The 26300-nt window shown below is 34.2% G+C and overlaps 1 protein-coding gene, 2 long non-coding RNA genes and 1 pseudogene across 5 annotated transcripts; 2 read left to right on the plus strand and 2 right to left on the minus strand.

Moving 5' to 3' along the window:
- Positions 1–796: 796 nt before the first annotated feature.
- On the minus strand, positions 797–8858 carry LOC147512610 (alanine aminotransferase 2-like). 3 transcript variants are annotated; one of them, XM_086595632.1, is made up of 15 exons: positions 8319–8858; positions 7926–7976; positions 6885–6935; positions 6477–6542; positions 6341–6402; positions 5025–5103; positions 4830–4934; positions 4638–4748; positions 4336–4473; positions 4106–4180; positions 3324–3444; positions 3084–3238; positions 2644–2718; positions 1991–2194; positions 797–1097 (listed from the first exon to the last, which is right to left on the minus strand). In XM_086595632.1, the coding sequence occupies exons 1-15, from the start codon at positions 8490–8492 to the stop codon at positions 981–983; spliced, it is 1584 nt and encodes a 527-aa protein (XP_086451758.1). In that variant the 5' UTR covers positions 8493–8858; the 3' UTR covers positions 797–980. The 3 variants fall into 3 exon arrangements, with proteins under 3 accessions (XP_086451758.1, XP_086451756.1, XP_086451757.1); XM_086595631.1 differs by lacking the exon at positions 797–1097 and adding an exon at positions 1118–1272 and having other exon boundaries at positions 8319–8663; XM_086595630.1 differs by having other exon boundaries at positions 4638–4934; positions 8319–8663.
- On the plus strand, positions 8852–11558 carry LOC147512611 (uncharacterized). Its single transcript, XR_015215035.1, has 2 exons — positions 8852–10838; positions 10961–11558. It is a non-coding gene; the product is annotated as an uncharacterized LOC147512611 (long non-coding RNA).
- Positions 11559–12078: 520 nt separating this feature from the next.
- Positions 12079–13370, plus strand: LOC147512612 (metacaspase-4 pseudogene; annotated as a pseudogene).
- Positions 13371–19825: 6455 nt separating this feature from the next.
- Positions 19826–24113, minus strand: LOC147512613 (uncharacterized). Its single transcript, XR_015217245.1, has 5 exons — positions 23708–24113; positions 21728–21808; positions 20592–20701; positions 20353–20436; positions 19826–19866 (listed from the first exon to the last, which is right to left on the minus strand). It is a non-coding gene; the product is annotated as an uncharacterized LOC147512613 (long non-coding RNA).
- Between the last annotated feature and the right edge of the window lie 2187 nt (positions 24114–26300).

A 26300-nucleotide genomic window follows, 5' to 3' on the forward strand; every position in this document is an offset into this window, starting at 1 on the left:
CGGGAGTCAAATCTGGGGAGATAATGGGCAAGTATGTCAGCATGCACGGCTCTCTATATGTATAGAAAGGGCCAAATAATGTGATGAGAAAATATGGCTGATAGTAAAACTCTTTCTTTCCTCTACAGAAGCGTTGGTAACACCAATGCGTTCTAACGGGGTACCACATAACTGTTTTGAAAAGTTAGAGTAGTTAGGATGCATAGGCATGCTTAATGTTGACATTCCAGATGCGTTAAAGACTGTGGGTCGACTAAAAAAGTAAAGTAGATGGGATACATAATCATGTTTAATGTAAATTGTGCATATGCGTTAAACACTGTATGGCGGCGACATAAAGAAAAGGTACGTACATTTAATAACATCTTCAAAAAAGAAAAAAAAAACTCAGTATATGCACTTTACTATTATTAAACTACAGGTTATAAATGGAAAAGAAAAAAAACAAATTACTATGTTGTCCATTTGTTCGCCCACTCGTCTATTTTTTTCTCAACACTTGGTAAAGACATCATGTTTAATGTGGATTGTGCATATGCGTTAAAAACTGTATGGCGGCAACATAAACATATGCGTTAAAAACTGTATGGCGGCGACATAAAGAAAAGGTGCGTACATTTAATAACATCTTCAAAAAGACAAAAAACCCCTCTATATATGCACTTTACTCTTATTAAACTACAGGCTATAAATGGAAAGGAAAAAAACAAATTACTATGTTGTCCATTTGTTTGCCCACTCATCTATTTTTTTCTCAACACTTGGTAAGGGCATTATGCGGTACTGAAAAGGCTGATTACTTTTAAAATGGCAGGTTATTTATAGTAGTAGTGATATGCATTCTCTTGACGCTTCATATAACAACTTCCAAGTTTCAAAAGCAAAATAATACACATCATCTTGCAGAACATGGGCGTATTCATACATCTTTATTAGGGCATCTGAAAAGTTATGATAACAAAATTGTATTGGCAGGTAGCTCAGTCACGAAACTCTGCGATGAATGCTTGGTGGAAGGCTGTCAAGCGGGTAACAATTGCTGGAATCTTGTCTTCCTGAGGTAATATTGTGCACCTAAAATGCCAAGTACCAGGAACCTATGGAGAAAAGGTAAAAAGAATTATGGTTATCACCGTTGAAATAAAAACAAAAACAGAACTTCTCATGCATTATTTAAGTGATGGTTATTATCCAGCTGTTAACTTCTTATGCATCATTTTTCATGTGTCCCTGAGGTAATATTGTGCACCTAAAATGCCAAGTACCAGGAACCTATGGAGAAAAGGTAAAAGAATTATGGTTATCACCGTTGAAATAAAAACAAAAAAAGAACTTCTCATGCATTATTTAAGTGATGGTTATTATCCAGATGTTAACTTCTTATGCATCAATTTTCATATGTCCCTTCGCTTTTTCAAAACTATATTCGGCGTGATCAGAAGAGAAACAAGAACTTGATCATTGTTGCAACCACAAAAGGTTCATACTGCACAGGCCAGTCATATGACTATATGAGTATAAGCTGGCATCAAACACTGCATAGGAAGCTACTGAGCTACCTAGATCCAGGATAAATTGTGATGATCTATGAAGTATGAATGTGTCAATGCCTTTTAAGGAAGAATGCAACACCCTTGATGGGAATTGGGTAACAAGTGGAGAAATTGTTGATACATGGTATGGGGTGGGTTGTGAGTATGATGTCACGACACATAAAAAATTGATGATACGTGGAGAGTATGAAATTACCCCACAAGGATAGCCACACACCCACACCCATAAAGCTCTTATTCTCTAAAATAGTATAAAATGTGCTACGATATTCTTGTTCTATTGGCTGTGACATCAGTTGATTATTTTTAACACCGTAGTCTTATATCTGTTATTAATTTAGACAATTCTTTTGAACATGGAAAACTTCCACTGCCCTAATATGATCTCAAATCATAACTTGTAGCTGCAATTATAAAAGCTTGGGTAGGACACTCACCTGCCCAAAACCAGACCCAGGTACAACAACAATTCCAGTGGCTTCAAGGAGTCGGCGGGCATAGAAGGCATCTGGGGCTGTCTTTGCGGCTTCTGCAGCTTCAATTGCTTTTCCAGGCAGATGGATACGGGGGAAAAGATACATGGCTCCTTCTGCTTTGTTACATGTGACGCCTTCTAAACTGTTAAGAGCATCTTCTAGAGTCTGTATTATAAAACAAACAGTAAAAACAAAATGAGTCTTTTATGATTTCAGAAGTTTAAAGAAATTACTTCTTGACAACAAAGATGATCATATGCTTATAATGTTCACAAGTACAGCCAGAAAACACCCATTACATATTCTAGCAAAAGAAGGGGGCCATGGAGCTTAAAACATTAATCCCGCATTCAAAAACCAAGTATTCGAACCATCGAGCAGTATGATCTGGTTATCTACTACATGGAAATGGATTTCTAAGAAACTTTGCAAACTCATAAGTGAGATTCAAAGTTGAATGGTGGTTCATTTGGTCTATTCAACAAGACTTTGAAGGTTACAATTAATACCCATATTTTTTAACATAATCAAATAGCCAGTAGCCATGCAATTGAATTGCAATATTTCATTCTGCATTTCAGGGAAATAGACCTATATTCATATTGTTGACCAACCTTTGCACGCCTTGCTAGAGAAGAGAGAATTCCATCTTTTTCAGCCTGATACGATTCATATGATTCATCTCCAACCTGCAGAGATAGGTTTCAGTTATTCTCTTCCACTTGCAAGTGAAAACAGGAAAACACATAAAGTAAAGCTGATTTGTATTACATCATAAGGCTAATCAATGTCTTTTTCAATTCCCCATTAACATGTAGTACAATTGGCACTGTTCATGAATTTCTATCACTACAGTTGACCATGACTGTTATCATGGTACAGTACTGCACTCATAAATTGGTATTGTAACTCTAATCTGAAACTGACACCTACATCACGATAAGATATAGCTGGACATGACCATGAAAACAATGAATCGAAAAGAGAAGGATATTATTTAAATGTGATCTCTCATAAAGTTTAGGGCCACAAAACAGTGGCAAATAGGGAATACCTTTGGAGGATTCATCACGAGGCTTGCCAGAATCTGACCAGATATGTTTGAACAAAGATTAACAGATGCAACTTTGTAAATCTGCTCCCTCACAGCAGCACTAAAACCGGTGACCTCCATATAACCTCCTCTTTTTCCACATTCCCCATAATATCCTAGCATTAAGAAATAAACCCATATATTTTCAGTTCTAACTTCTAACAAAAATTCATCTCTTTTCTTTTCTTTAATTTTACTTACCTTTAGAAACTGACTGAAAAGATACCAATGCGATATCCTCCTCGCCATAGCCCATTGACCTGGCAATCTTCTTAAATGAGTGAAACTTCTTCTCCGCAACATAAATGTTTTCTTGGTATACCTGTACAAGATTAACTTAGCTTAGCATATGAGGCTAGATTGCAAGTGTAGTTCAGACAGTCTGTTCCAGCTTGAAAGTAAAGTAGCCAAATTGGACTAATTTGATAGACGCAAGCATTTAGGCAGAATATATATGGCAAAAAAGAAACTGATCGAAGACAAAAATAAATTAAAAGCGGAAAACCTGGGGAAAAAAATAAATAAAAATAAACATATTATATTATATTAGGGGAGAGATAGAGCCACATTCTTATGCACACATTATAGCCACATTTTCGACATATAAATGAATTAAGGCCTAGTTTTTTGTAGAGATGATCCCTCCACCATGAAAATCATTCTCACAAAAAATTATAATATTTGAACATGTCTAACCATGTAAAAATTAGTGTTCATTTTTTAACTTTTCATCTAACGGTTTAAAACTTTTGTGAGCATGTTCTAAGGTTAGGCTTCTTTGAATGAGCTGAATTTTTGTGAGCATGCTCTCCATGGTGGGGAGATAATATCTACAAAAATTCAGCCCTTAATTCAACTTTTAAATCCACGATTTTGCTTGGATCCGTTTACAATGTGGCTACAGTGAATATGGCTCTATCCCTCCCCATTATATTATATGTGTTGGAGCTACATTTGTAATATATCTATGGTTCTATACCCACCTCATCTGCAAGAAGAACCAGATTTTCTCTCTTGCAAAATTCCACAATTTCACGTTGGTTTTCCTCAGCAAGAACCTGCAGGCACAGGTAAACCATGGAAGCAACATAAGGACAACTACTATAAGTGAACAGCAGAAGTTGAAGATAACTGCAAAGAAGTTGCTGTAAAATCCCGATAAGGAAACTGTGCATTCAAAAACTAAAGTGTGAAAAGACTTGCAAGTACTTACCTGGCCTGTAGGGTTTCCGGGGTTTATCACTACCAAGGCCCTAACAGTAATGCCCTTTGACTGGGCAGCTTCCAATTGTTTCTTGAGCTCAGAAACCTCCATTCCCCACCCTGTCGTTTCGTTCAGATAGTAAGGAACCTGCAAAACCGCACTGCTTGTTACTTCAATATATGTAAAGATATAACTACCTAGTCATTCCTCAGTTCATCAGAAAACCATTAGTGCTTGCCTGATTGGTAATTATAGTTAACCAACATGACTAAAGTGAATGGACCAAGAAAGCGTACACATTCTCAACATACCAGAGTGCCTCCATGGAGGGCAATTGAAGCAGAGTACAACGGGTACTGAGGGATGGGGCAAAAAATGCCATCTTTCTCTGACCTTATCAGTAACTGCATCATCATATGGACCTGGAAGACAATAACAAACCTTAGTAAGAGTGTCCAATTTCTCCTAATATTCAGAGAGAGAGTGGCTAAATCCAAATATACCGCTGGACTGGCACCATCTGTTAAGAAAATGTCATTGGGATCGGCAGGATAACCATCACGAGCTGCAATTCCAGATGCAATTGCATCACGTAGACCCTTGATACCCTGGACGAAGCAGAAAATGAGCGGAATATCACCCATGAGTGCTGCAATTATACATGGTGATGAGATAAAAGAAAATAATGTTATCAGTACCTGACTATGACTATATGCGCCTGTTGCTCCTCCTGGAATCTGATCTAAAATCTGCCAAGCTCTCCCTATGGCATCAGTACTGTAACACATGATAGGAGAATATTAACATACATTAGGAAGGATTGTGAATAAGATAAGATTAAGAAAACAGTGAAAATAAGTACTGATTAATTTTTCTATTTTTGTAAGCATGAAGGTTAGGGACAGCTTCCAAGACCAAGATAGCGAGCCAGTGAACTAGTAAGCCAATGAACCAGTGGAAGCATGAAGCTAACAACTCCTCCACCAAACGCGAAACTACCCAAAAGTTGTAGTTAACAGAAGTCATTTGAAATAATACTTATAAGAAAATCACTTAGGCTAAGTCCAATGGTGCGGCAAAACACCAAATATCACGGAAATTCTGATCCAATGGTGCGTCAAAACGCTAACCCGCCAACACTATCAGTATAAATTTACCTATCTATAGAGCCAATTTTAACGAGATAGCGTCACTATGTGGCGGCTAGAATTTTTTTTTTTAATTTTTTTCCCACACACCTTTGACAATGGCAGCTGGAGAGTATTTTTTCCCCCTGTACGCCATAGGTACAGCTGTGAGAAAAACCATTGCATTTGCAAACGCTAACCCGCTAACTCTATACACTGTACTATTGTGGTTTGGTGCGATGGCGCACCAAACCATTGGACTTAGCCTTAGACTATTGAACCAAGGCCCACATGCCAAATTTCAAAAAAATTGGTCGGATACACATCCACATGTCCGAGTCGAACCCACATGTACACAAATCATGTCATATACCTCAAATTTTATATTTCACCATGTCAGACACTTTGTGTCCGTGTCGCATATGGACACAAGTATCCGCATCAATGTAACTCAAGTTTTACTTGCTGCACATGTTAACCTAGATTAAAAGACTGAGAACAAACATTACTTGGTATCAAAGACAGGTGTTGTAGTACACTACCCTACCAGAAGGTTGAAGAGTAAACACTTTGAAATGAGCATCCAATGGAATTGCACACTGTATTCATAAGGAGGTCAAATCAATCAAGTACAATGTGATAATTGTTTAACTTTGTCCACTAGTTGATTAATACTTTCCGAAAAAAGAAATTCCAAACAGAAGCTATAAAAAGAATGAAATTCGTAATTTGGTAATTTATTTCCAAGAGCTTTTTTTGTAACTGTTATTGGTGCTGGTGTTGTTGTTGTTGTATGAGCTCTTTATACACACCGATGACTTAATTCCCCTTTAGCCCTCACAATTTAAAATCAAATAAGTACGTAAGTATAAACATTATTACAATACCTGAACAATCCCTGTGTTTCACTCTTGTCCAAGATAACTGGATGGTCACACAGTGCAAGAACCTGAGCAAAACAAATTGTTTCACCAAAACTGCTTAACCAAGTTATAGACGTACTTATTTACACTTTTTACCAACCTCTCTGAAAAAAGTAATTGGCTGCTGACCAAGAGATTGAGGATTTCCGATATTGCAATAAAGTATCTGTAAATAAAACATTCCAGTATATAGTAAATAAATTAAATTCTTTAACAACTACTCTGTATCTAATAGCCTAATAGGTCATCATTTGGGAGCCGGAGAATATTTGTAGTCCTTTTAACCAATCTTTTAATCTCTTTAAAATAAAAGTAGTGCGATGTGTAATAAGGACGAGAGTAGTTGGGCTTAGCAAAGTTAGTTAGTCAGCCAATAAGAGCTTCAATATTAAGATGTTTCCTACAATGGCAACTAATTTGGAAATAGTTAAGCAAAGGAGATGACTAATGCAAAACTGCAAATATAATGTATTGGGATGACGAAAGACAGGGACGAAATAAAACCTACCTCATCAAAAGGATGAGAACCTGGTTTCTCTTTTAATTCTTGTTGCAAACGCTGCAATAAGAAAAAGGGATGAGGACGCCAGTTGAGATGAAATTTGATAACAAATAAAATTTATATATCCAGCTCCATAACTCAGTTTGCTGCTCAAAAGTCATGAATCCGACAACAAGCATTAAGAAGTAAAAATACAATATTCCTCCATTTTTGTGAACAATAAGATGAAGGAAGTGTAAAACCTAAAACCTGTTAATCTGTTATGATACTATTGCATGAAGCATCATTAAGATATTGGTTCTTGAAAACCAGTGCAAAAGCAATAAATAGATTAGAAAATTAGTAACTATATAAGTATGAGTGTGACCAGTCACCAAAGAGTAACTAGTGACCCACCACGTCTACCACGTCAATGTTGCCCCACATAGCCACCAAAAGCCCAAGTCTCTGACACCAAACTCACAACGACCCACCACATTCTACAAGGATGACATTCTCATACCCAAAGGCTCAAGCCAAAAGATTCGCCTATTCATGGGAGTGGAGTGTTCTCAAAACACCACAACACAAGCGAGTGGTAGACTTTCACAGTTTATCCAGGATTGAAAACAACTTCTAATCCAATGTCGGACAATAAAATCAGACTTAATAGAGTAGCAGTGGGTCACCCAGTCAATTTTTAAGTAGCAGGGACTTCCTCTTCTTTTTCATCGCCTTGTCTAAGTGAAGACAACACTTTAATCCCCCATGTATTCTCTATCGTTTATATTTTAAATAATTTCATTAAAGAGAAAAGATTGATAGGCACAGTAAGATTGTTTCCAATTGTCTTATAGAGACAAGATTAAAAGTGGCTTTGACCTGCATCTGCAATGAATATCTTCAAAATTACAACTTATGTAAAAAACCCATAATAGTATAAACCTGTTTCTCAGTGTACCAGTCATATGGTAGGGTATGACACTACGCCCAACACAGATGCCACATGAAAACTAAGTCCCCTTATTGCCCAACCTAGATGGCAACTATATATGAATTTAGAAGTACCTGGGCTTGAGTAACAATCTCTCCACGCACAGCATACTCACATTTTACAACCTGGAGAGAAGACCAAAGAAAAAGCTCAGGGTAAGAGCAACAGCATACTCACATTGTGTATTTCTCATTTCCAACTAACAAAACTCCCTCCTACATAAAACATTCAAGTTTCCTATACCTCACCAAATATCTGATAAGCCAGTACTGAAATCTATTGAAAATATCAATTGGTATCTCCAATACAACTAAGCCAAACATGCATAAAACATTAATAAATCAAAACAAGCCCATATTCAGAATATTAAAAATAAAGCATACCCAAGTCATCAAAACCACATTAAATCAAGAAAATAAAGCATACCCAATATCAAAAACACAAAATAAACAACAACACCCATATACCTTGGGGTTAATATTATCGACGGTAACTGAAGGAGTCCTATTATTAGAAGAAGCCATACTCGAAGAAGAAGAAGAAGATAAAGGTGAAGAATAAAATCTAGATTGAGATGAAGAAAGCGATCTTTGAAAAGAGTTGACGAGGTTTTTCGATCGTTGAAAAACGAATTTCCGCATCCTCAAAAACTAGTTCCAAGTCTCGCTTTTTATAGGAGAGAGAAGGTTCACAAATAAGCCACGTTCCAAAAAAAGTTAAAAACTGGTAACAGAAGTTTCAACTTTTGCGAGCGACGCCCACAGGAAATTTCCTGCTCATTTAAGAATGGTTACAGGTAACTTTTTGTTTTTGTTTCTTGTGTCCTTTTTTTTCCAGTCTGGTGGCTTTGAACGTGAATGGAAGTAACGGATTTTTTATTATTTTGAAGTGGTAAAATCTCTAGTACATTTTGGAATTATCTACTAAATTGAACATATCTTGGGCTTCTTGGCTAGCAACGAATACAAACTCCTTGGTTCGATAGAATTATTATTTTCTGTGCTGCAACGAATACAAACTCCTGTTGGTTCGATAGAATTATTAACCTCTGTGCTGCATTTAACCATGATTTAAAAAATTTGGAAATTTGGACGTGGTAAAAATGTGTGTCCATTCCCATGTCAAAACAAAAATCAACGTATTTAATGATTTGTTTTCTACTTTTTTCTTCTTTTTAGTTAAATTCTTTTTTATTTTATGTAATAAATACGATTTTATGCCTCTTTTGATGATTTGTTTTCTACTTTTCTCTTCTTTTTAGTTGAATTCTTTTTGATTTTATGTAATAAATAAGATTTTATGTCTCTTTTGACTTCGTATATGTAAAATAAAAAATAAATTTAATACTTTCATAAGTTTCAATTATGCCTATAATGTGCATTGACATTTTGACACAAACCAATCTATAGTGGTGACCCTTATTTAGCCAAAATAATGGGCCCAAAGCACTTGCTAGTGTGTGGCTTTTGCCTCAGGCCGCCACTGGTAATTCATCATCTTTGTCTAATAATGATCAAATTGATCTAGAAAATCAGATTCAAATACTTCCTAGCAATGTTTGTGTATAAATTTCAAGTGGAAAGTGTGTTGATGTGTCGTTGAACGTTGAAGTACCAGCTCTGATATCTACAATAGAAACTATCACACACATTTACATACACCCGAAACTTAACCAGTTTTTTACATTATAAAAAGTCAACAACGACCATTTTATCATAGATATATCATCCAATACACCTCAAATACAAACATTGCATTGGCACTATATACACATTATTAAACCATTGACCATACCAAACATTGAATCGGACATCAATGCATCGTGAGATGGAATTGATCAAGAACCAAATCAATCTTACCAACAATAGCCAAACTATTACTCAAAAACTCGTTGGAATTCACCATCGAAGTCTTCATCACATCATGTAAACTCGAATCCATCTCATCTAAACCATCCAGACACGTCTCGAGATTCGTCATAGCACCACTAATCCACGTCTTAATATAGTTAATCTTATTTACCGTCAACATCTTTTCACCCTGGCCCACGTTCATTAACGACATCGAGCCTTTAATTTCTTCCACTGCATCGTTAAAAAGACTTTCACAGTCAAGTAACGCTGATTTGACACGTGGATCGTTGACTTTGATAATCAGTTGTTGTGGTACGGCAGAGAGGTTTTTGAGTGAATGAACAGAAACTTGTAAGTAGAGTTTGAAGAGTTGTTCCGGGTCAGCTGACGTGGAATTTTGAAGGGATGAGATGCAAGATTGTGGGTAATTGGTTAAAGAACAGACGGCTGTGATTGAGTTTGATTTTGGGAGTTTGGATTTGGTGGTACTGGTGTTGTGGATTATGAGTGTGGCTGTTAAACAAATGATGGCCGTTAATAAAATGAGTGCCGGGATGAGAATTATGAGGAGTTTATGCTTTGGGTTTTTTTTGGGAATTGAGGATTGATCTTCTACGTGGCCTACCTTGTCGTAGCCTTTGAGAGTGTTGATAGAATTCATAGTTGAAGCTTGTGGTTTGCTATGCAAGCTCAGCTACAGAAAAGGTGGAGAGTGCTGAAAACTTTGTGTAAGACTTTGGTTTGTAGGAGCCTGAAAATTGAAACTGTGATAAGGGGAGTACTTTAGAAGTAATCACATATTATATTTTGGATGACCAAGGCAAAGACAAGGTCAATGTAATTAATTTAAAAATGAAGATTAGGTAATCAAATACTTATATTAAGCTTTTATTCTAGGTTTAATGATACAATAACTTATCTCGCTATTGTGATTTGTGAACCAAGGTTTGCCTTCAGGCCGGGGCATGTGGATACTCCACGAGTAATCATGTGAATAATGTGATTCTCTCTTTGGAATTTTAAAAAAGGGCTACAATGAAGGATCAGTTTCTCCAATAAGAACTACTCGAAGACCAAAATAAATAAGATGAGCAACTTAGGCAACATCATCATGTGCATACATCTGACTGTCGAGTGAGTATGCTACATATGAATCTTAGATAATCAGATTCACCTTGGTCACCTTAATAACATTTTCGGTTTGGAAAATTTTTTGGTACCATTAACTGTTTTGTTTTTTTGTTAACCAAAAACAGCTTGGAAGAAGCAGCTTTTCGAACTGTGAAATATATGTATTCTATTTTACCGAGGGGCAGCTCAAGACAACCAGGGGCCCTAGGCAAAGTTCAAATGCCAATGGATGCGAGGAATTTTTTTGGTCAGAGAACGCGACAGAAACGTTGGAGAAGGCGAGGAAAACAAATGGTTATCTAACGTTATTTCATAGATTCCAATGTACGTTATCTAACCCTTAAATAAGGGCCAGAAAAACGATTGAAAAAAAAAAAAAGAAATTGATTTGAATTATATTGGGGCCCCTTGGGCTGCGGGGCCCTAAATAGCTGCCTATTTTGCTAGGGGGTTGAGTCGGCCCTGATTTTTCCTTCTTTTTACCGTTTGTTTTGGTAAATGCTCACTTAAATCTCGGGAGATTTGGGTGAGTGAGGAAGGGCTTGCCCATAATTACAATATTTTTTTATTAATTTTGGAGTCCAAAATGATTCAACCTGATTGGTTGGACAGCTGGGATAGCTTTTATTTGGGACAACAAAAATGGATTCGTTTCGGAACCATTATATGTACAAATAGTTATGTTTTAATCAAGGGTGATTTTGGACACACCCATAGAAAACACTCCCGTACCCCATAATTATCTTAAATTTTTGCCATACCCAATAACTGGCTCAATCGAATAATGTACCCAAATTAATTTGGGATATTTCCAAATAGAGGCAAAAGTATTTAAAACAATAATAATAATAACACGTCTTTCATTTTTGGACCCTTTTTTTTTTTTGAAAGTTTCTTACGTAATACTAACAAATGAGTAATACTAAATAGAAATGTGATTGGAGAATGGTTTGCGTTCATTGACTCATGTAAGGTCTCTCCTCTTTAACACCACCACGAGATATCTCTAGAGTACACCAATTTCATATCACAACACAAATTTGGTGATGTCGATCACATCACATTACAAAACAGTCTAGACTAGCTAATATCGTCTTAGTCGTCTTATTGAGTATTTTTTTTTTCTTGGTCAAAGGTATGTCTTATTACCAACAGAAATATCCTTGAGCTTTCCTTCATTTCATAAGTTAATGCATTCTCCAAATCATTGAGCCAATAGGCTACTTCTGAAAGATTAAGACTAAAACTGCCGAGTGGTGAGACAGGATCAAATGGGCAAGAAGGCAATTCTTGTTGAATGCAATTACCCAGCAACACAGGCAGAACTCAATGGTTGCATCAATGATGTCAAGAATATGTATCATTGCCTAATCCAACAATATGGATTTAAGCAAGAAGACATGTTTGCGATGATTGACACGGATAGTTCTTACCCTCAGCCAATTGGAATAAACATTCTAACTGCACTCCATCTTCTGTCAATCAGCATAACCTGGTGACTACCTCTTCTTCCACTTCAGCGGTCATGGAACACGTCTACCAGCCAACCCTGACTCTAATGACAACACTGGATATGACGAGTGCATTATTCCCTGTGACATGAATCTCATCACTAGTAATAACTGTTTCCTTTTTCTTTTCCTGGTCAACAACCATCAATAGTAACTAATAAACAGTTTATGGCAATTGCATGAATCATTGACACTATCAAGTATCAACAATCACAAATAATCTATCAAATTACATGATAGACGTACATATAAGAAACTTTCAAAAATTCTGAAAATGAGAGTTTCTTGGCTAATGTAATATACATTATTGACTTAGTTTACATATATTTTTTTACTGGTTTCTGCTGTTTTTCACCAACTAATTCAATTTGTGACAATGGTTTCTACCAATTTGTGGCATGTGGCACTTACAAAGGAGTAACATCATGTCCAACATAACCAAATTAAGTGTACGCACTAATTGAAGATTTGGAGGTTGCTTGCTAAAATGTACATTTAGGATCATAACACTTAATACTTTCTCTTGATCATCTCTCTGCAGATGATGACTTCAGGGAGTTTGTTGATATACTTCCACACGGCTGTCGCATAACAATTGTATCTAATTCCTGCCACAGTGGTGGATTAATTGACGATGCAAAAGAGCAAATTGGTGAAAGCACCAAGTGTGAAGAACATGATGTAAGACTCAGAGACTTCCTGCGGATGAAAGTTAGTAATTCATTTGAGAAACACGGAATACACCTCCCTTTAGAAAAACTCATACGCCGACGACATTACAATGTTGCCAAGGAAGCAGAGGTACAAGATGACACGGGAGACCGCCGAATTATTAAGCGCTCCTTGTCTACTGAAACAGAAGACAGGTAAGGATGACATAACTGTAAAAAATCTAAAGCTTGCATTGTTTGACATATTTGGATAGGATACCAGTCCTAAGAAACTTTCACAAAAAAAAACAGGTCCAAAAAACGAAAGACGTGTTATTATTATTATTGTTTTAAATAATTTTGCCCCTATTTGAAAATACCCCAAATTAATTTGGGTACGTTATTGGATTGAGTCAGTTATTGGGTAGTTATTGGGTATGGCAAAAAATTAAGATAATTATGGGGTACCGGAGTATTTCTATGGGTGTGTCCAAGATCACCCTTAATCAATTCTAACTTAAATAGTTTTGAGATAAACCCTTATAGTATAAATTATACCAAACAACCAAATACAAATCAAATTTTGATTTATTGAACAAACCAAAAATGAAAAGAGAAATTACCAAAAACCAAAAAGGATTAAAATATGGTAAGTCATTTCAAATGGAAATCTCCATTTATTTTTTTATTATTATATATATTTTTTGTAATTCTTTAAACTTTTTTTTTTTGTTTATGTTAATTGTTTTTAGAAAAATTTACAAAACAATTTTTTTTTTTTTACATTCAAAATCAATTATACGACTCACAATAGATTATTTGCCACAAAATGGATTATCATAATGGAATCAAACCCACAACCCCCCCCCCCCCTTCACAAAAAAAAACAGGTCCAAAAAACGAAAGACGTGTTATTATTATTATTGTTTTAAATCATTTTGCCCCTATTTGGAAATACCCCAAATTAATTTGGGTATGTTATTGGATTGAGTCAGTTATTGGGTAGTTAAACCATTAGGAATCTATCTTATTATCTCCACAAGAAAAAAAAATGGTACTCTTTCAATTCTAAAATGATATTGTTTTGCCTCTAAAATACAATATTCGGTGTAAAGTGAAACATAAAGTCTTACTACTAAATGAGCAAACCTTAAGGTACGGTGTAAGTTTGTAACATCTTGTCAATATATTTTTTGTCCCTCTACTCCTCTAATATTTTGTTTATCCATTACAATTTAAATCGGAATTAAGTACATTAAGTTCCAGCTTAACATTGCAGGACAGGATCCAACATTTGATAGTCTTCAAAAACTAGCCATAATTTACAAACTAGATATTTTCGAAGATTTAATACAATATTCAATTTAAGAGAAAAATTCACTCCTAGGCACTTTATTTGAGCGAAAAATCTCCTAAGCACTCATCCACCACACATTTATATTTTTGTAACAAGTAGATTAACTCTAGTTAATTGACAACTAACTCAAATCTTTACATTATTTTTTTCCCCTCACTTCCTAAAAAATTTGTTTTTCTTTGTTCCCATAAAATAAAATAGAAGAAACAGATACTTCGTCCCTTCCTCATCTCTAATAATTCACTTCGCCTCTTCCCCCCTCTTTCAACTTTGGCGCGGCAAATACCCATGTAATTTTCTGTTACTTAACTGCAACATTAAAGTTCATATAAATTAATATAAAGTAAGAAGAAATTAAAAAGTGTTGCAACTTAAATATAATCCTTGTAGCATTATACATATGCAGGTTCATTACAAATCATATTACAACCTAAATCCAATGTTGAGAAACTTGTAATGTTAAAACTACTTATACAATAATTTAATCAAAAAGGTAAAACCACCTCACACGTGTCAAAAATCTTCTGTTGATCTCTATCCTCTATAAATACATTTACCTTTAACCCTTATAACAATATATTAGTAGCTCTCTAGTTATTTGTTTTATATATTAAATAGAAATAAAACACATGGTAATGGATGATGAACGAAGTTTTCTTTCGTCTACTTATTTTTCCTTGATCTTATACAGAGGCCCGACTCAAGAAACAGTGTGGCCCTTGGCAAAAACCCAAAGGAGGCTATAACAACCTTATTTTTTTTAATTAAATAAATAAATATTTATAGCATGTATTTTATTTTGTTTTATTAGTATTATTTGGACATGGACTTAAGTGGGCTTTAGTTAGAAAAAAAAAAGGGGGATAAATAGTGAAAGAGAAAAACGTGGATAGAGATAGGGATAGGGGGTTATAACCACCGAACCTCTTTCCTTGTAGGGAGGATATACAAGAGAGAAAAAAAAAGTTCTGCGTTAAAAAATATATATATAAAAAGGGAAGGGTTTTTACTGCAGGAGTTGGTGCTGGAATGCTCATTGAGGTATGGATAAACAAAAAAATCAAAGGTGCGTTTCAGTTTGAATGGCATTTGTGTACAAGGCTTTAATTAGTATCGTTTACTGAGTTACTATAGAAACCTTAGTTAACAAATGGCCTTATGGCCACCCGAGAATTCGAGATAGATCATTGAAACTGCAAGGAAAAAAAAGTTTTAGTCTGAAAAACTGAAATAGGATGGATGGACTGAGGTTGAGACTTCGAGTTATACATGAAAAAGTAAGTCTACATACTCTAGTTTCTAAATAATTAATATACATGTCATTTGGATGAATGTAGGAAAAACTATAGCATTGACAAGTTGGCTAGAAAACCTACAGTGTTATCATTTATGTGCATGAACCTGTTTTGGGAAATATGCAATGTCTAGTAATGAACTAAGAGTCTTTCAAATTTTTGGGTGCTTTTATATAGTATTTGTAGAATACTTTTAGACTATGGTTTTATTTGGAACCGACATGGTTCATAATATCATTTTTGGATAATCGAAAATCGAGAAATATCTATTTTTGAGCTTTTTGGACTTAAATGGTCCTAATATACCTCTGGGGATGAAACTTTATGTATATGATTGTAGGAGTATTTGAAACTTATCGTATGTGATTCTATATAGTATAAGTTGTTGTTTTCTTTAAAGGCACATACAAAGATATTGAGAGATTGGTTAAGAGCTACGTAAGGCTTGATTCTAATCTTGAGAGATTGGATACGTAAGCAGCCTTATGTAAAGGTGCAGCCACCATATTATATATTATATATTAGTTTTAGTGATAACTATATGTGTACAATTCTAGTATTAAATTGGATACGCGATAGTGGTTGTTTAACAAGGTATTCATTTAATGTGCCATGAATGACCTGTTGGTGTTATGATGGGTATTCCTTGAATGTGGCGGGAATGACCCAAGGTATTCATTGAATGTGTCATGAATGACATGTTGGTGTTATGATGGGTATTTCTTGAATGTGGCGGGAATGACCCAAGGTATTCATTGAATATGTCATGAATAATATGTTAGTGTAATGATAAGTGGTGTTTCCAAAGGGACAAAACCATGTTTTATCAATTAGACTTCAATGTCTTAAATAAAGTTTGATTATGAACGAAAATTTGACTGGCTGAGATAAATCCTATTATTGTGATGTATAACTTTGTTTTGCAAGAGGGTAGGATTTGTTAATTTTGTATGCAGGGGACGTAAATATCCTACCCTAAAACGACGTGCTGGCTTAAAGGTAAGGTGTATCAAACTCATATTTAATTATGTTATTATATGTGTATTTAATAAGTAGAATGTGCGTGGTATTTATCTTGTGAGTTAATTTGGAAAAATGGGAATGATGAGTACTGTTATATGAGTTTCTTGGAAATGTATATTGGGATTGAAAACTTACTTGGGAAGAAACTACATTCCGTTTTGAGAAAACGGAACTAACTTGTCTTCCAAGTTGAAATGATTGTAATATTTATTTGTGAATGAAGAGCTGCTTCTTTTGTTTTCATTTGATTTTAGTTTTTCTACATCGTGTTTGATAACAGGGTTTTGGGTTTTGTTTCACCCCAAATTTCCAGATAATTGAATATAATTGTTTTAAATATTGTCTGGAAATTTGGGGTGTGACAGAGGCCTTCTAATATGAGTTATGTTTGGCTAATATAGTAAAGATGTTTAAGTCCCTTTTCTCTGTAATTGAAACCATCGACCATAATGTTGGGTCGCACCAACAATATAACATGTTTGGGTTGAGAAATTTGTAATGTACTAACCAAGGCCTAAAATATTGTTGATATATATCGGTTTTTGGGTACCCGATATGAAAATATTCGACATATATCCACCGAATATTGTGGTTTTTTCTGCCGATATATATCACATGCATTTTTATATCCGATATATATTGTTTGACTGTTTGACTAACTTCTTTGATTGTTTAACCGATGTCGGTGATATTTCTGATATATAGCGATATTTTGACCGGTTCACCAAAAAGGATATTTCTAATATTTTTTTTTTTATATATATCGGTTTTTTGGGTACACGATATAACACCCGACCTTTTCTTTAATTTATGTGAATCTCATGATGTGACGCACTATAATCTAGTGCAGCAGAGGCTACTCGTTGGTAGAATTGAATTGGACAATATTGACAACAAATGATGATATCAATTATGGGATCCCATCAATTACAATCACTACACCAGAAAAGGCGTTTACTAACGATTATATCCGTTACTTATATTTTTACTAACGGTTATATCCGTTAGCTCTGGGGCGTCACTCTCACTTAAGCCAAAATTAGTAACGGATATAACCGTTACTGATAATAATTTTAGTAACGGTTATATCCGTTACTAAAATTCTTTTGTAACGAATAATATTTGTTGGTGGCCCGATTAAATTTGTAATTTCTAACGGATATATCCGTTAGTAATGGATGTGCTATTTACTTAACTATTGTTTGTAACGGATATATCTGTTAGTAATAGATGTGATATTTACTAACTATTGTTTGTAACGGAAATATCCGTTAGTAAATTGTATCCACTAAAGAAAAAAAAAAAAACATCCTAGGTCAAATAATGTCCACTATCTTTGCACATCTAGTTCATGCAAATATAATATAAAGATCACATTCCACAAACTTAATTAACAAATGAATAACAAAAAACAAAACCACCAATCAATTAAAAATTATTATAAAAATATAGCCATCAATCTAAATCCCAATTTACAAATCAAACTTATATAGAACTGAATTCACCTAATCTAATCTTGATGTTGGTCATAGAAGATCGCATTTATGACCCAACTCATTTATGTGCATACTCACGTCAAAATTGGTTAGAACATTAATCCCTCTATTCAATTGCTACAATGTCGTAAACACGAGCAACAACCTTTTCTTGAGTACCTGCAACAAATAAGAAATCAATTAAAGCACATGCAATTAAAGGAATAGAGCTAAGCAATTAACAAGTGAACAACAAGTAAATTGCCAACTTCCATGCACTAATACAAGCCTAACCCCCTAGCATTACAAATAGAGACAAATTGGAACGAACTCTTCTAAGCAAAAAAAAAAAATGAAAAGAAAAAGAGAATTGATACCGAGGGAGTTTCAGAATAGAATACATCCTTTAAGATAAAAGAATGTGTGATTAAAGGTATCCTACATGCTCTGTTTCTGAGTAGACAAAGACAAACAGTAATACCAGGTATGTCTACCGTTAGATTCATGGAAATTTCAGGCCAGAAAAAGAATCAGCTAGACCAATAGTGGTTAGGACAAGCAGACAAAAAAATATATAAAAAAAATACTAATGAGAGAAGTTTAAGATTTGTCCCCTTAAGCAAAACAAGATTACCGATGACATCGAGCCAACAAAGGTCTCAAGAAACCTAATAATGACCGAGAAAAAAAAAAGTTTTGCCCGGATGACTCGTGGACTCTTACGATGACATTGTCTGGAAAGAATAACAAATCCGGTTATAGAATAAACTTAAGGAAAAAAAAAAAAAGAGGTATATAACATATAGGTGCGTATTCTAATGGTTAAAGTCAAGTCGCTATAGCAGACCTGTACAAGGAAATTGTCATCTTCATACGGTCCATCATGCACATAAATGTGAAAACAGGTATTGTCAGTTGGAGGATATATCTTAATAAATTAATATTTTGTAAAGCCTAGAACTAAATAATCATACCGCATCATTTAGAACAGCTTCAAAGTTGGAAGATTTCTAATAGATTTTTAATCGTCGGCAAAGGAAGATTTTGGTCGAAATCTTAATCGGATTCTTGTTGTGAATTGAAGATAACAATACCACTACCACCACCTCCTCCGCTGCGTGCATCTGTACCAGCACTCCAAGCTAGCAACCATTCTTTGAAAATAACAACAGAGTTGAACCTAGCAAAAAACTAACAGTAGAGTTAATAATAATAATAATGAGAGAAGATGCAACATTAATAGTATGTTCCAACTTGTATTGAATGAAAACATAAAGATAAACTTCACGGTACTAAGTGCAAAAATCAAAAGCAATAAGTGTGTATCACTTGCATTTGAAATAAACAGTTATGGGAAGAGCAAAAATACTACAGAAGCAACTTCAGATGTGTTATGTGAAGAACGAGATGACAAACAATGTAGCAAGGAGATGTTCTAACCTACGAGGTGGAAGGACTCCCATCAGCTGATCAAAAGGTTTAAATGGTACCCCATATTAAATGAGACATTTACCCCCACCGAGGCCCTTTCGATTCCGGAAGCAAATGGACCATAATGGTAAGGATAAAACCTACGACAAAAGCAGATGCAAGCTTCTTAGCGAAAGAATATCGACCCATGAGTATAATAATTTCACTATGAAAAACAGAACCTACCAATTCCATGACTGACTCCAAAATAATGAAGCACCAAACATAGGCTTTCAGTGTACTTTCCAACCTGCAAAGGATAAAAATAGAACACTCAAAGAACCGAAAAAATATACTACCTTATATACCCAAGTACACGGAAATTGCTCTGATTGAGAGCACTAGCATGATTGCCTTCAATTTGGTACTAAGTTGTCAGTGTAAGTTGTTGACAAGAGAGTGACTAAGATCTCATTGACGCCATGTAGATGCTTGTCATAAAGCACACTAAAAAATAAGTAGGACAAAGATATTCGTACAAGCCTAAGACGCTCCTTGGATACACACTTACTACATAGTATATACTATATACTAAGAATAGCATGTACCAACTAGTAACACCTGGAAAACGATTACATCCTTATGAGGGCAGACCACAAGGAAGTCTCATTCACAGAATATATGCATATGTGCAGGAACTAGCAAATAAGACCGAACATGAATGAATACCGAAATCAAAACTTCGTCTAACATTTTATCAAATAGATATCACGCAACTTGCCTAGCTAGACAATACCTTGCATAGTATGCAACACATGTCGCATCCGCAGCTCCATCTCTCCCTTCGTTAAGCATTCAAGCCCGAGGGAATTCTACTGATCTGAAACTAACAAGACAGGAAATACCCTCATTTTTTTAATTCATCATTTTCTACTGAAATAAGATCAATAACAAGTATAACATGTGGACCTCCACAGAAAGTCAACTGAACATATAATCGTGATAATCAAATAATTAGGAAGGGTGATGGATAACCTTATTAAGTATCTCAATGTCATTGAAAACACTGGGTCGTAGGCATTAAAGTGAACTCTAAGAAAGGACGAAAGAAATCCAGCAATGTCAAACCTCCTCCTTTCAGACCACTGAAACAGATAGAAGTCATAAAACGTGTAAAATAATGTCTTAATAAGTAAAGCTATAACAAACGTATTAGACTGCCCCATCCAAACACACGCCACCACCCCAACAAACATCCCCTTACATCTAACAATCTACCATTACATGCTAAAATGATACCAGAACTAAAAAAAGAAAAAATATTAACAACAAAATGGAGATAATATTAACTATTAATATCATTAGGACAGAAGATCCTAAGTCTTTTAACACTTCAACCATACTAAAACTGTCTTTTAGCACTTAAGAGTCTAACACTAATAGAAATAACTTTGCTACATGATTGTTATATATATAGTAAAATTGTAAAGTTGTTAATGGAGAGGAAGTTTGGAGAGAAAAGAGAAGAAGATGATACGGCCTTATTAGTTTCATCCTTGTATCACTTCAGTATATATATGAAAATAAGAGCTTACAATAATAAAAACTTACTAAAAAATTTGGTTCGGTGGCGTGTCCACGAATCCGCAATGGACCACCTGCACACAACGAAAGTAGCAATGTGGGACATCTCCCTTGGGGGATGTCCTCTTAAAACTTTTTAACAAATTTACAATCCATTGTGGCATGCCAACATCTCGTAAAACGTACATGGGAAACAAAAGAGAAAACTAGTATGATTCGTCAATGTTCTTGCTAAACAAGAACCAAATAATTATCTGCAACTCGGGACTTCAATTTATTTGAAAATGAACGTCTGGAAAATACAAGGATGCCATGTTTCCCAAACATGGAATTTAAGATTGTTTCATAACAACCCACTGTGCAACAAACCTAGGTTTTTTTGGTCTCTGCAGTTAAAACCGATAAAGTAATTCAAAAGAAAAAAATTCTTTCTTGTTTATTTTTTCATATAAATAAACACATGCTATAGACTATTGGATGTAGTCCTGATAATGGTATGTAGTAGTAACAAGGGACTCTTAATATCAAATAAAGCACTTAGGAAAAAAAAATGTAGTACTCATAGAAGTAAGAAGTAATATGGTTACCTCAATTGCCACAGGAGGGGCTTGATCATCTTTGTCAAATATAAGTGCAAGAAGCACATGTTTAAACTCTTCATATGCTTCCTGAGAAGTAAAAAATAACATGTCATTGTCGACTGATACACCAACAGAAATATAAAAGACAAAAATTTCACAAAAGTAAATCCAATGAAGAATCACAACACATGTTTTCCAGACAATCATTATGCTAAGGTGACCTAAATGGCATCAGTGTTGAAAGAAGCAAACAAATTCTACAAGAAAATGAGATCCATATTTTCTTCACTGTTTCTTACCAATAAAACAAAATTTCTACTACTATATATAGGGAATGACTAGCAATAGTAACACACTTTCCACAATGCAAAAGTCCAAATTTTTGTTCCAAAAATACCGATCGATGAAATACTCTTGCATGGTTAACAATAAAGTGAGATACTTCGAGGAACTGATATAGTAAATGCTATTTATTTCTCATGTTCAAGGAAGCACATGACAAAAAAAAATGCTGACATTTCCCTTTCCAAGGAAAATTGGATAAGATGGTTCAGTAGCTCCGAGTTTTTGTAACTCATCTTTGTAATGAACGACACTTACACAAAAGATCAGGTCCATTCATTGAAATTTTCTTAACTTTCAGTTTATTGAAAATGCAATCGTTATGTTGTACCACTTAAATTGCCTGAATCTAGCATCATTCCAAAACAAATATAAGGAAATAATCGGTACAATAATTGGTATCCTTTCTGTAAAGAAATGTAAATACTCTTAAAGTCAGCGTTACGAGTTGAAGAATGCTTATGAGTTAAGGTAACAGACATCCACACGCAATATATTGATTAACAATGTAACATAGCTGGTTTATAGCTTCAGATGGAAAATCTGCACTCAAATCGAGAAGGGTTCTTGTAAGCTCTAGAGATTAACGTCAACTCAATTATGCCAATATTGCTTATCGAAAAGAAAAAGGTCAAGCCCAACTCCATGATAACTACTGATGCATAAATATATCTTGAAATCTTAAGGAGCACTAGGATGAAGCTCAAAGAGAATCCTCAAGAAAGATTTGACAACTATGCATATGTATTTGTCTTGCAAAATCCAAAGTTAAGCTCATTAATGAGAACAGTAGTAGAAACACATTCTTTATTTCTCTTTTCTTTTTTTTCCTTTTTCTAGTAGTTAAGGATGTATTTCATTCATTCCAAAAAAAAAGGAACATTGCAATTATGTAATCACCCGTTAGCAAGATACCAAGTTGCGGGATTTACATCACAAAATGATGCTGTCCCAATTGAACACAAAATCTTGGAATATTTAGATCTTCAATTCCGATCCTCCGCTAGACCAATCATAGAGTTCTTCCTTTATCTCCAACAAGATTTTAAATGCTTCCCTTGTTTTTCTTTTTCTTTTTTCCAAACAACCCAAACTTGGAATCGTTACTAAAATAAGTCAAGTGCAACTTGCATCTCAATAAGCAGGCTTGAGACTTCTTCAATGCCATCTTTAATACCAAAGGAATCCAGTTTCTTTGAAGCAATTCCAAGACACAAAAGCCTATCTAGTCTATTGTTTACATTTCCAGGAAAAATTCACAAAATTTCACACCTATTTGTCACACTATTACTTAAAAATAAAACCTTGTATAAAATTTAAGTGACTCGAAACTTTTCAGCAGTCGGGTTTTCGTGTCATAGCACAAAAACTCACCCTTCAACACAAACACTTAATTTATTTCATATACATACATAGTTCTTCTTCAAGTCTTGGTATAATTTTTTTCATCTTTTTAGTGAAGAAACAGGGGACGATATACAAAAAATTCCATAGTTGTTGCAACAAAAAAAAAAGGCAAATAACAAACCTCAAATTCCAAAGATACCTCCTTTTAGCTAGGGGGCAGATATATTAATCCCCAAATTGAAAACCCAAAAAGAAAAACAATTAATTAGGCCGCCCAAACAATTAGAGGGAGTTTACCTGGTTTTTCTTCCTCCTTCAACCTATCGTTGACCCGGTTTTTCTGCTACTGAGTTGTTGTTCGTCTGCAACTAATGATTCGTCTTTCTACTTCAAAGAAGGTTAGAGTTTTTACAGTAAGTGAGCATACCGAGATGTTCGTCTTCCTCCTCCAATCGGTTAGACGGAGAGATGGAATTGAAAGGGTTAGACTTTAAACTCTGAAATCAGACAGAGAGAGAAAGATGGGGAATTGAAAGGGATTTCGGGGAGAGACGAGTGCATAACAGTAGTTTTACAAAGAGAGAGAATGAATAACATTAAAAATATTATTATTATTGATATTTTCTAACGATTGCTTCCATATCTAACGGATATATCCGTCATACTGTGTGTAACGGTTATAACTGTTACTAATGTAAATTTAGGCCCGTTAGAAAATGACAGTTATGGTGTAGTGAATGTTGATTGTACCTTACAATTGTTTTGTGAGTTTTGTGTGTTCCTTAAAGATCTACTTAGATTTCTTTTTTTTCTTTTTTAGAGTCAAATATCCGCGTCCTGACCGCGTTGTGACCAGCCGTCTCCAATTTATTTGATTGCATCAAGTTTATATTCTTTAATAAACGTTAAATGTTTGAAAAAATAAATTATATCAAGAATACATTAACACATGACAAACATTTCAACATAATGATGTTCTTAACAATAACAATTCCATAAAGTTTTTTTTTAAAAAAAAATGTATGTATGCCGCCTTTTCCCCTGTTGAGAACCTGGTCTTATAAAAAAGTAATGTTAATAATGTAGGCTTTGTAAGATCCTAATAAGTCCATAATCATCCCCTACTGAAATAACCAAAATCAAAAGCAAAACCACTTGAGTCCAGAAACATTAAATATCTTTTACTAGATATAAGATGACCGTATTAAATAAGTTTTTTTACATATAGACATGATAATATTAAGCATAAATTTAAATGTTGAAGAAAAAACTGTTTTATTCATCACATGCAAAACTTTAATGTTAACATACCCATTTAATTATACCATACATCATAATGATTCTAACAACATCGTATTCTAATATGTATATATTAACATTGTATGTTTATTATTCATTATAGATCATGCAACTATGCGTAGTCATATTTTGACGAAAATAAACAATTTGATTTCATTCGAATTTTATTAATATAATGGAAATAAGAGTGAATCAATTCCTATGCTCTGATATCACATGATAACACTATTTTAATATATAAGTATCAAAATCACAAGTTATTTAACAAGTATATTGAACATGAATAATTAATCGACCGTTCTAGTAATTAGACATTATTTGTAGAATTGGGTATGAGAATGAATATATAAGGTATCTTGGAAACCGTGGAAAGCACATATAAGGAAAGCAAAACAGTTTGACTCACTTCGTAGGGCTACTGCTTGACCCTTTAACCGTCCTGCAGTGTTCTCTATAGATAAACGAGTCGCCGCGTCAGTGTCTACATCTGTGTCCGTGCAACATAGTGTATAATTGATGGTTTACAAAAACATGAGCTTATATAATAAAGTATTAAAACCATCAATTATACACCACACAAAACCAAAGAAAAACTTGCTTAATGAGTTGCTCAGGAAAGTAAAAGTTTCAAATAATGTGAACAATGTACAAAGTCCATGTGGGAATCCTTGTTAGTAATACTCCGAATAATTCGCGTATAATTTACGAATCGAATTTTTGAAGGCCTAAACGTTTAATACTTCCAAACCTTTCAATAATTCGAAATAATTCATGTTTTTTCCATTATAATCGTATAAAACACAAATCACCGAATTATTCACAAATTTATTTCAAAAATACTTCATATAAAAAAAATTAAAAACCAAATTCTTGTAAGGATAAGTAGCGTGAAGAAACATAAATAAGAAATGAAAAATAGAGGGGAAAAGAGATATGGGATTGACCATGACTTAAAAGCTTTTGTATATCTATAAAAGACATTTTTTTTTTTTTTGCAAATCAAATGATCGAGTAAACTAACATAAAGACATGAATATAATGTGTCATTTCTAATTCTTATTTTCCTATACAATTTACAAATCTACATTATAAAAGAGATATAAATATAGAAGAGAGAGAATTATTGACAAATATATATTATAAAATTATACTAGAGTAAAATTAGTAGAACATTATAATAAGTATAACATTTTACTCTAATTATATATTTGTAATATATAGTTATAAGTAGAACATTATAATATATAGTTAAAGTAAAATTATAATAAGTTGAGTAACATTAGTGGAACATTTTAATTATATTGACAAATATATATTATAATTTCTCTTTAAGTGTACCAAATTTTTAAAATCTGGATTTTTATTTCAAAACGTTTAATACTCGTATAAAACATATTACGTATTATTAACGTATTGCAAGTTTTTTACCGAATTGTTAACCGAATGTTTCTAATATGTAAACGAATTTAACTCGGATTATTCTCGTACCGAATAATTTCCATATTCCGAATTGCTAACAAGGGTGGGAATATGAAGCAAATGTAGATGTATGGCAACTGAAGCATGATTTCCCAAGCTCACAGACATTTTA

The sequence above is a fragment of the Coptis chinensis genome, chromosome 3, assembly GCF_015680905.1.
Source record: "Coptis chinensis isolate HL-2020 chromosome 3, ASM1568090v1, whole genome shotgun sequence".
Lineage (NCBI taxonomy): Eukaryota > Viridiplantae > Streptophyta > Magnoliopsida > Ranunculales > Ranunculaceae > Coptis > Coptis chinensis.